General features: G+C 37.8%; 1 protein-coding gene across 1 annotated transcript; it reads left to right on the forward strand.

The window, feature by feature from the left end:
• Positions 1 to 1,893: 1,893 nt before the first annotated feature.
• Positions 1,894 to 8,306, forward strand: LOC147864240 (short-chain dehydrogenase TIC 32 B, chloroplastic-like). Its single transcript, XM_087320014.1, has 8 exons — positions 1,894 to 2,503; positions 3,378 to 3,609; positions 3,955 to 4,034; positions 4,161 to 4,314; positions 7,012 to 7,090; positions 7,309 to 7,396; positions 7,504 to 7,550; positions 7,832 to 8,306. Exons 1-8 carry the CDS (start codon positions 2,383 to 2,385, stop codon positions 7,994 to 7,996), a joined length of 966 nt encoding a protein of 321 aa, XP_087176140.1. The 5' UTR covers positions 1,894 to 2,382; the 3' UTR covers positions 7,997 to 8,306.
• The last annotated feature ends 3,492 nt before the right edge of the window (positions 8,307 to 11,798 follow it).

The following is an 11,798-nucleotide window of genomic DNA, read 5'->3' on the forward strand; positions in this document are numbered from 1 at the left end:
ACACTTAGGTATTTACAAATTATGGACTCTTTGAATTTAATATGTATTTGTTGGTCTTTGTGATTTGATTCCAACATCTTTGAACATTGAAAGTACATGTACATGCTTCCTCTAAATTTTGGTAGTTGTTTCGTGTCATGTCTTGAGGCCGGGGGTCCATGTCTTTAGACATACACAAAAATAACAAATCACCCTTTCCCAACTAGTCTAGACTCTAAACAATATTTTAAATTTAGTATTTGTTTTTAAAATCACAAGCACTAATCCAGTTATCTCCTTTGTATTATATCTTGGTTCATATAATGTATTAACTCTTTTGTCATGATAAATAATTTTGGGGTGTTAAGTTAATAATATCTAATAATAGCTTTGTTCTTTACTTGATTTGTTTATAGTATCGTAACTTTATTGTTTACTTGAGATCTAGTTTACAACTTAATAGAAAGAAGTTTCGGAAACCTCAACTTTTGATATCTTAACCAAGCAAGGATAATGACGTCTTAACATTTTTGCTCAATAGTGGTATCGAAGTATTTGATAATGTCAAGTGGTCAATTCACATACATCAAAGGAAGAGTTTGAAAGAATATATTTAGTAAGCTTATCTACTTAGAACCAACTTGGCCAAGTGACAAGTATACTTGATTGAATCAAATATGAGATCATGATGTTGAACTCAACAACAAGGTTATGTGCCTTATAATGGTGTTAGAGCATGCAACTTAGGACAATCCATTAATGTTGTATAAACGTTTCAAAAAACTTTGGAAAGAGGGGTGGAGTTAATAACTACACAAAAGTTGTAATATAGCTTGGCGCATTGCCGAAAAGTGGTCAAAGAGGGTTGAAGGCAATATAATTGGCGGTCTCTTCCATACAATAGATGAATAAAAATTTATAACTACACAAATGGTCCTAGCAAAGTGATGTAGGTGATTGACTTAATGAAAGAAGTCTGGATGTCAAGTCTTTATAAGGGTATGTACCCAATACATATTTGGAAGCGCCAAAATGTTAATCAATAAGAATCCAAGGTTAAAAAAGGATGGAAAACATTGAGAGGCTAGTGGATCAATTTTGAAGATGTTCTCTAACTTTTAAAAGGTAGTTTATGTTAGCTCGAGAAGGTTTGCTTTTGGCACCAACAACTGTCAAATGTGTGAATCGTGCCAAACAAATCAACAATCTTTATATCCTTAGTGTGAGAAGAAAATGCATTGATTATGCATATTGCTTACTTTATTAAATGCACTAGACAAATTTGATTAGTGGGTGATTTTGAATCAATTGAGTCAATTTTAGCATAAGTGGTTTATTTTACACCAGTTGACTTTAAAAAAATAATATTGTGATTTGCTTATTAATTTAGTGCGATAAATCCCAAAATGCTAACCACAAAATTTGGCTTTTTCTAATTCGCAAAGAGATGTCTAATAGGGACATCCATGTGAGGAAATAGTACAATGCTGACAAAAAAAGGAACAATGCATCTTGCATTATTCTAGAGGAAGATGAGAGTTTAAAAGGACAACTCCGTGTGCGTTTGAGAAGACACACATTAATAGAAAACTATTGATCTAATGCAATGGGGGGATAGGCCTAAAGGGAAACATGGGAATGTAATACATGTACGAGTACATATGTTTGTGCATGCGTGCATGCGATCTACGACTAGATAGGTTGTTGTCTCTCTTATTAGAATTCTCTAATAAATAAAGCAAAGAAAGTGAAGACCACAAGCGAGAGCAAACTACTCTACGACTCTCTAGTAAATAAAGAAGTGTATGTGCATGTGTGTTTAGAAAAGAAGAAAACATAAAGGTATGCATCTCTAACTGTGGTTTCTAGCTTTTATTACGTTAAAGTTGTTTTCATTATGATGTATGCACTCTTCTTCATGTTAGATTATCCCTAATCATCCCTCTTGGTCATGCACGCACATGTCAAACCATACATTGCAATGTATGTTTATGTATGTGGGTTTGTGCACATAAAATTGTGTGTGTGTATGTGTGTGTACATATTTGCATGGGTGCGCACGAGTGCACACATAATTTAATGAGGACTTCTTCCTCGGGGAGCTCCTTATATCATTATCACTTTTCATATATCTCGAGACGTAACTTATATAATCCCTGCCATTACACATATCATCACAGTAATCTCACTCTCCATCTATTCTTGTATAACTCATGTTTGTCATTACTTATTTATGATATAGAATAGGCTAGCAATACATAGATTCAACCTTGAGTTTCCTCAATTATTAGATCAACCTTAGCTTTAATATTATGCCTTACTAATCAATCAGTCACTCAATTGAGAGCTAGATATTTTACTCTTTGCTTGTAAGTAGGCTTGTTTTAGATATTTCAATACCTCATGGGTATGTTTATAAATTACCTTATGGGTGTGTCGGGTAAGAGTGGGTTCGGTTCAAGCTCAACCGCGGAGGATGTTACTTTCGGCATGTCTTTATGCAATCTTACATCCATTGTCACAGGTTTTCATATCCTTCCTAATATTTCTCTAATACATCTTCTCTTTCATTGCATGTGCACATTCATCTCTCCCTCAATAATGAGAGGATACTATGGTATGCCCGATGCATAAATCTACGAGGACAATGCAATAGGCGGGTTTGTGCTTAAGTACATAGATAAGTAGCTGATTATTTTGTGTAATTGTTGCAAATATTTTGATTTAATAATATATTTCTTGGTAATTATAATTAGAGAGGCATAGTGATCAATAAACCCCATCAACTTCATTAAAAGTATTTCCTTTTTTCTATAATACTTTAATATTATTTCATGAGACAATAATTGCTTTTTTATTTAAGGTTTTTGGTATGTTAATCTTTAGGCAAATGTTAATATGCTAAAGCTCCCTCCTCTAGACATAAACTCATGGCTTAGCCTCAACTCCCCCTTACCCCAACAACTTGGCAAATTCAACAACATTGACTCGACATTGCAACTTGTTTTGAAGGTCACACTTTACTGAATAAGCATTATTATTCTTGACCACACATCTAGATCACCTTTTGAAAACTTGACTAATTTGGAATTGGCATAGATGACACTTGTTGTAACGTATCATGAGAGTACGAAACCTCACAATTTCCTTGATCAAGACATATCAAACCCAACTTCTTTAAATTGACATTAATGACTATTTGAATTGGTCTAAGAAAACTTACTCCTAATTGGCATGGCATATGTAGTATTTCTAGAGAATTGTTAATGCATCTCAGTTAGGGAACACAAAGATATTCAAGAAATATTGTAACACAACATTGAAGTTGATTCTACAATCGTCTTGTCACAATAACATCATTCCCTAAATGATAACATGACAAATCATGTTGGATGTAGGGGCGACATCTGGAATTGGGGCGGAGACAGCAAGAGTATTAGCGAAGAGGGGTGCATGTGTAGTGATTCCCGCAAGGAATGTTAAAGCCGCACAAACCCTCAAGAACTCTATCTTCCAAGAGACTCCTAATGCCAAAATCATCATCCTTCGCATGGACCTAAGTTCCCTCTCTTCAGTCCGCTCCTTCGTAAACCAATTCCTAAGCCTTGGGTTACCTCTCAATATCCTAATGTACTTGAACACCTCTTTCTTCATTAATATTTTATGTTAATTTAGTTAACTTATTGAAATAAGTACTCAATAAAAAAGAAAACCATGATTCTATTAAACTTCCCCATCATTTTCCTCATTATTATCATAACATGATGACTAAAACGAAATAAACAAACTAAGCCATGAGAAGTATCGATTTTTCTTTCAAAGTAATAGTTTGTCGAAGAAACTTACCCAAGTGTCACTTTCATTGCGGCATTGGTGTTATATTAAAAAACATAAATCAATTTAATACATGTTTAAAAATATATATTTTTCCTTTCCGCGATGACACAAATTACAATTCTTGATCTTTTTGGTTAGAAATAATGCGGGCGTTTTCTGTAAGACATTCAAGCAATCAGATGATGGGTTCGAGATGAGTTTCGCCACTAACCACCTTGGTTAGTAAATTATATTTGAAAAATGAAACGTTAGTCGAATGTATTTGGAGTATTTTTTATTGTAGGATTGGGATGATTCTAGGTTGACGGCGGATTAAGATGACTAATTTGGTGATGATTTAACAGGGCATTTTGTGTTGACAAATATGCTACTAGAGAGGATGGTGGAGAGTGCAAGAGAAAGTGGTGTTCAAGGAAGGATTGTGAATGTGTCATCTTGCCTCCACACATGGGTGCCTAGTAGAGGCATTTCTTTCCTCACACTCAATGACAAAAACAGGTTAATCAATGCTTTTTGTCTCTCTCTCTCTCTCTCTCTCTCACACACACACACACACAATAAACACACACATCCATATATGTTTTCCTTATTCCGTAAAGCTGTAATGGATGGTTAGAAAACAAAACTATTTTACCGATTACGATGCTACAACGACCTCTACATGTGTCCTTTATTTAATGAAACGATTATCCTAATAGGGAACAAACCATGTCCAAGGTCATGTTTGTTTATATATCATTTTTTATAATATAGCATAGAGACAAAAAAACAACTTTTCCTGTGTATGTGCACATGCGTGCATACGACCTAATATTCGTACTCCTAAATGAGGGGGAAAAGGAATGTTGCATTATATAGGCTTCATGTTACATGACTATGCTGGTAATTTGTTTCTATTGTGTGAGTGAGTGAGTGTTTTCTTTTCTATCCAATACCAATTGTAAAGTTATTTAGTTAAAATGGAGATGTTAAAACTTTCAACTAGTCTGATAGTGATGGTAAGAAAAGGTACTCTTTAGCATGCTCTTTAACTTCGAACCAGAGAGAAAGCAACAAAAAACAAGAGAGCAATAACTGTTAAAGTGGTGAAATAACCACTAAAGTAGGAGCAATAACTAATAATGAAGGAAGTTGACAATAACTTACAAAAGCATGTTTCCTTACAAATGTATGTTGTGTCTCTAGGGTCACGAGTGTGCTTGTACAATCGTGTAGCTTCAATCAATGTTGCATAATACCATACCCCTTTCTCAAGTTCACTATTCCCGTCAATGGATGAGGAGAAAAGACTTTTCCTACTTTTTTTCCTGAAACAAAGAATTTGCCTTAGGTAAGCTTCATGCGAACATGAATGCACGTATGTGTGTGAACTTATGGGTGTTTTGTATTTGTCCTATGTCCCTATTAGTTTGCAACATATGGCTATTCCCAAAAGTGTAGGAAAGATGTTTCCTTCGGTAACCAAACCCTAGGTGTATAGATTCTTGCCCATGTGACAAACATATATTTATCATGCATGTTTATACAATTTGATAGTGAAATTAGTGTTAGCAAACAGCCAATGTGTTTGTTGTCATATTGTTTTAAGTTTTATTTGAGATTTACAATGTCATTCTAACAAAGAAACAAAATCATTGGCCCAAAATGATTGTGCTAAGATTATCATAAGAAAAATTGAAGCATTGCATGTTGAGTAGAAGTGCAAGATAATGTCTTTTTGTGTGACATTGCATACCATCTTTACAAACTTGATAAGGAAATGTATGTAGGATAACAAACTTAAAAAACAACATCATCCTTATTAAAAAACTATTACTTTAGAATGCGTGTTGATAGGAAAATTCGCATCTCAATGCTACTCGTAGACATCCCTTTTAGACAAGAGCAAATCAATCATAGCATGATAGTAATGCCTTAATCATAATTTGAGTTGAGCATAGTATATGAATCCAACCCAACATTTCTAAACCACAAAGCGAAAAATATTTGTGGAAAGATATTTGAATATGTTGATCACAAGAAAAATATTTTGTGACGATGGAAAAATACAATGCTTGAAAACAATGTGATACAAACAACGTCAATTCAGTTACAATACATGATATAGCTATTGCCTTATGCCTCACTACCGTCTCTTTGCCATCAACATCATGTGCTCGTTTTTTGGGACCCTCCATTAAACCTTTTTACCACACCTTTTGTTACTATTGGAAAACATATGTCTTGCTTTATCTTTTGAGTCATATTTATGCAAAGAGATTCATCTGACAATATTAAATGTGAATATTGAACTAAGTGCATCAATCCTCATTGTGGCCATTAACTTAAGAATGGGAGATATTTATCACCACATATCTCCTGTTGTGCAAACAACCCTGTGATGGTAAATAGTTTGCTTTTGAAATCAATATGAATGTTACTTTTGTTGTTTATAATTACTCTAACAATGAGGATGTATCAATATTCTTGTGTCTATTTTTGATATGGATAAAGCATTGTTCCACGTTCATTCAGTTTTTCCTTGTTGAGGTTATACAAGTGACACTTGTTGCCCCTTTTCCCTTGATAACATGTTAAAAGGAAATGCCAGAAGGCATCCTATGGAGATGATCAAATCACAAAACTCCGCACATTAGTTTTCAAAGGAGAAATGACCATGTTTGTTAAACTAGTGTTTCATGATTGTTTACTTTTAAAAGCATTATTATTTTGTTTTTCCAAACATGAGGAGTCCCAAGAAGAACGTGATGTAAGATTCAAACATATCACTCCAACAATGTGTTGCATATGCCATAATAAGATTGGCACTTAGAACATTGCTTTCAACTTAATGTAAGTATCCACTTAACATTTTTACAAATATTACATAATAGGTTTGCTTTTACATTGTATTATACAAACCCTTGTAAAGTTAGCATTCAACAAAAAAATGAGCCACCTAGATTGGAAGTAGCTATCCCTAATGGGCCCATTTAATGTCATTCAAACATTCAGGCAAATCTCTTGTGACTCACATTCAAGCACTCATAAGATAAAATTAAATTGTTTCAAAATGAAATTATCTATTTATTTAAAACAAGCAAAGTATTACAATTTACAAGCATAGCAAAGTGTGAAGTTTGTTGAAGTGTCTTTTTGTAACCACATTTTCTTGTTTTACAAGGTTTGATGTCATTTCCTCTATTTCTCTTGTAGTTATGTGGAGACAGTAAATTATGCACAATCAAAGCTTGCAAACATCCTTCATGCCAAGGAGCTTGCAAGGAGACTAAAGGTTTGTTTGGAATTGTAATGTATGAGAAATTATACACTTTTATGATTGTCTTTTTTGTCTTTCCAGCATAGACATGCACTCATTCATCTCACAATACATTCATATGTTCTTATGTTAAGTGTATACACGCCACGAATATGCACCATACAACTCTTCAAAATCGGATCAAATTATATTTCACAAAATATTGAATAGGCTAAGAATTACTCCATGGCCAGGAAGCTAAAGCGTATGTCACTGCAAATTCCATACATCCAGGAATTGTGAAAACAAATATAATTCGTGATCGAAAATGCTTTGTTATAGGTAAGGACCTGCTGATTTACTTGAACTTTGTTACACTAATTTTGTCACTTCATTATTCGAGGGAAAATAAATTACCATATAAAGAGGTTGATAATTTCATTGTTTAGATGCCATAATGAGAGTTGCATCGGTTTTTATGAAGACAATCCCTCAGGTAACTTTACTACATATTAAAACTCATAATGTAAAAGTGGAAGTGATTTTAATGCATTGAAAACACTTAACAAAATATAAAAGCATTGTGTCTGTATATATCTAGTAATCTAATGTCTATTCTCATCTAATGTAGATACATTCTCTAAATTAATCTTTTCAATCGTGAAACCATGCAATTCAAGATCTCTAATTTTGTAATCGTATCTTGTTACATAACTTTATTTCATGAGTTTGTTGGGAGCACTTTCTTATAATCTGTGTATTTGGATTGTTGTAAAGGGTGCTGCTACGGTATGCTATGTTGCAACACATCCTGATGTGAAAGGAATATCAGGAAAATATTTTGTTGACTGTAATGAAGCTGAATGCTCAACCTTGGCCAATGACAATGAGGAAGCAAATAGACTTTGGGCATTTAGTGAGAAAGTTACTAGATTATGCTAACACATGTTTCCTTATGGTAGGATATGTACTATAGTTGTGCGGCGTGCCTTCACATACCATGAGGAGCTTACTTATCTAGAAATTAAATGCTTTGACATCTTCAACAAAGAAGGGTGAAGATTTCATTGCAATTGTTTCGTAAGATGCTCTCCCACATGTACATACAAGAAGAAGGCTAACAATAGTGAAGATTCATGCATATGTAAATGATATTATTTGCAAGGGAATTAAAATGCTTCCAACTTAGTATACTTGTAAATTATCTCATGCACTTGCTTTTGTTTTTATGAAAGAAACCCTTTTCTATCTAGTTCCACATGTTTGTGGTTTTTTAAAGCATATACTTTAAACAATGTGGTTTTGATAAGCTTGATTCTAAAACGAAGACATTGCATGGCAAGCACAATCAATAAAATGTTACCTTATAATTTTAAATTAAATAAACATTGTAATATAATTGTAAAGTTTATACTCTACTATATTTCAATAACATTTTGAAGTCTAAAAGATATTTTTAGTATGATGTTTGGTGTAAACAAAATTCTGGATATTAGTGTGAAATCATGTGGATTCTAAGCTTTCCCTTAAAGAATTCACTTTACAAAGAGAAAAGGCTTAAGATGTAACAAACACTCTTTGATTGATTTTTCTAGAATTCCATGAATATAAGTGAATAAATCGAATAGACATTAGTATTGAAAGATGAGATGCATAACAAAATCTCACGTGAAGTTACGTTTGTACGTGTTCTACTTGAGCAAAACCATCGGGGACTTGAACCAAAGACAATTGGTGACTCAAAGGCTCGTCAAAGTTGAATGATCGTCAGTGTCAAAAGATCGTTAGAGTTGAACGATCCTACAAGTTGAAGGATTTGCTCAGTCGAAAGTAGCTTAGAGTCAAAGAGTCGAAGATTTTCCAAACTTAAAGACTCGTTAGAGTCAAAAGTAACCCTGAGTCGAAGAATTCGTAGAGTCGTAGAATAGTTAGAGTCGAATGTACCCTAGAGTCGAAGGTTATGTAGAGTCAAAGGTAATACAAAGTTGAAGGTAAGTTAGAGCCGAATGCTCGGCATAGTTGAACCCTTGCAATGAGAACCAACACAAGCTTCAATTCCCTAATCATATGTAATCCTCAAAAGAGCTTGTCTTAGTTTGTTGGGTTTAGGATTGTAGATGGACGAGAAAGATAGATTGAAATATATGTCAAACAGAAAAACGGCAAAATACATAGTACAAAATGTTAGTTGGTCGGCTCCCCGAGAGACAATGGTCGACAACTCGGAGTCGAGGCTGAACAGTATGAAAGGACACATTTCAAAATATAATTTTAGCCGAGTATAAAAATATAGTAATTTAGTGTTGAGAGACAAGCTCAACATCGGCCGGATCGGCTGAAGAAGCCGAGGACCGGATTGGTTGGGACCGATCGGTTAGGCCGAATGCGTAAACCGGTACACAGACCGGTGCATAGGTAGGGCCGGATCGGTGCGTAAACCGGGAGGCTGTTAGGAAAGATATTCCGTGAGGAATATATTTGGGAGTTAGTGTAGGAGCTCTTAATGAGCATTGAAGTACTGTCAGTACTTCGGTCAGTCCTTCTAGGACTTGTATAAAAGTGTTCATTGAACACACATATGTATAGAGTGTGTTGAATATAGTTCTTGTGTTCTCTCTCTCCCACTCTCTCTGTCTCTCCCGCATATACTGCGTAAGCTCAAGCGCTCCATTGAACCTGAGTTTTCTTCCTCTTGTTCGGTCTTCACACTTGCTTTCGCACGTTACTTTTTACATGGTATCAGAGCGCGAGGGTTGAGAACCTCTCTGCACCCAACACAACTTGACGAAGAAGAACGATGGATAGAGGCATGGCGAGCTCACTTCCAACAGAGAAGCTCGACAGAACCAACTACGCGTCTTGGTCCTACAAGATGCACGAGTACCTGCTCGGGCACGGCTACTGGAGTTATGTCGAAGGAGCTAATGACGCGACACTCGAATCGACACACAGAGACTTCCCGTCGTGGGAGCAATCGGCGAGCAGGGTATTATACTGCTTCGCGTCGTGTGTGGGCGAACAACTATTGAGCTATGTTTGGGATGCAAAGACGCCGAAGGGTGCGTGGGAAAATCTGAAGAAGATTTTTGCCGCGAGCACCACAGCTAGGAAGCTTCAGCTCCGACAGGAGTTGAGCAACCTACGACAACGCGACTTGTCGGTGGCGGACTATACCTCGAAGATCAAGGAAATCTGCGACTCCCTCGCCTCCATAGAGGTGAACATCGAGGAGAGCGAGATGGTCTAGATCTATCTCGGAGGTTTGGCGTCGAAGTTCAGAGCGTTCCGAACGGCTGTGTGTACCCGGGAGAATACGTCGTCCTTTTTCGACTTACAGTCAATGCTCCTGGTAGAGGAGAACCACGCGGGTGCGTCTACAAGCACGCACACCGACAACAGAATGTTGTACACGGAGGGAGATAGGCCCCGTGGATGTGGAGGACGAGGCGAGTCAGCGCGCAACGGGGGCGGTCGACGAGATCAAGGAAGAAGGCACCGAAGTGATGCCGACAGCAACTCCGGACCCTCCGGAAACAGTGGGAGTCGAAGCGATGAGAACAGGCAAGGGAAGGCCATCGCGGAGTGCTGGTACTGTGGCAAGAAAGGCCACAGGGAAAGTGAGTGTTGGAAGAAGCGCGCCGATTCGGAGAGAACCGGTTCCGAAAACGGCTCCAGACATACCGACAAGGGAAATCGGCAGCGATCACACTATGCCGAAGACTCCGGGAGAGCCGGAGAAGGGTCTGCCTTCGTGACGAGACACGAAGCAAACTCAATGAAACAGACCACCCCGAGATCGGACGAGGTGTGGTACATTGACTCCGGAGCGTCAAACCACATGACGAGCCATAAGGAGTGGTTCTCGTACCTGGAAAAACTGATACAACCTGGAGTAGTCGCGATTGGAGATGACACTCCGCATCCGATCGTGAATGTCGGAGAAGTTCCCCTTAGCCATGCTGGGCTGAAAGGGAAACTCATGAACGTGCTGCACGTTCCGACAATCACGAAGAACTTGGTCTCGGTCGGACAGATCGTCGACCAAGGGATGGAGGTTCGGTTTACACACCTCGGGTGCTTCATTGAGGAAGAAGGCCATGTGATTGCGCAAGGGCGCAGAGACGGGAGGATGTTCATCCTCGACTCCACTGACGGCGGCACCGCAATGTTCGCGAAGGGAAGAAAAACCGAGTCGGACATCGACTTGTGGCACAAGCGGATAGGCCACGTCAACTACCAACGGCTTCAAGATCTGCAATCGAAACAGGTAGTGTTCGGATTGCCCAAATTTAGTGGCCGAAAGGCACAAATTGGTGAAGCTTGGCAGCTCGGGAAGCAACACCGACTTCATTTCCCCAACGAGCGAAACCGAAGACGGAACAAGCTCGACCTTATACACTCCGATGTATGGGGACTGGCACGAAACGTTAGTCTTGGCAGGAGCCGATATTTTGTCTCCTTCATCGACGACCACACGCGGCACACGTGGATCTACCTCATTGAGAGGAAGAGCGAAGTCTTCGACTGTTTCCGGGACCTCAAAGGGTTCGTGGAAACGGAAACGGGACGAAAGATCAAGTGCCTGCGGTCAGATGGCGGGAAAGAGTACTTTTCTGGTCAATTCAACCGTTATCTACAACAAATGGGAATTCGGCGCGAATTTAGTTGTAGATACACACCGGAGCAGAACGGCGTGGCCGAGAGGAAGAATCGGTCAGTTGTGGAAGCGGCACGGGCAATGCTG

Source organism: Azolla caroliniana, unplaced genomic scaffold (genome assembly GCF_043228905.1).
Source record: "Azolla caroliniana isolate FFs.n. ecotype wild unplaced genomic scaffold, voAzoCaro1.0.p SCAF_5, whole genome shotgun sequence".
Taxonomy (NCBI): Eukaryota; Viridiplantae; Streptophyta; class Polypodiopsida; order Salviniales; family Salviniaceae; genus Azolla; species Azolla caroliniana.

What these genes read in the sequence shown, in the direction of transcription:
- LOC147864240 (XM_087320014.1), top strand. Translation starts at nt 2,383, where the DNA reads ATGGGTATGTTTATAAATTACCTTATGGGTGTGTCGGGTAAGAGTGGG. An exon ending in AGCTTGCAAGGAGACTAAAG is followed by an intron (nt 7,091 to 7,308) that starts GTTTGTTTGGAA and finishes CTCCATGGCCAG; the next exon opens with GAAGCTAAAGCGTATGTCAC. An exon ending in TTATGAAGACAATCCCTCAG is followed by an intron (nt 7,551 to 7,831) that starts GTAACTTTACTA and finishes ATTGTTGTAAAG; the next exon opens with GGTGCTGCTACGGTATGCTA.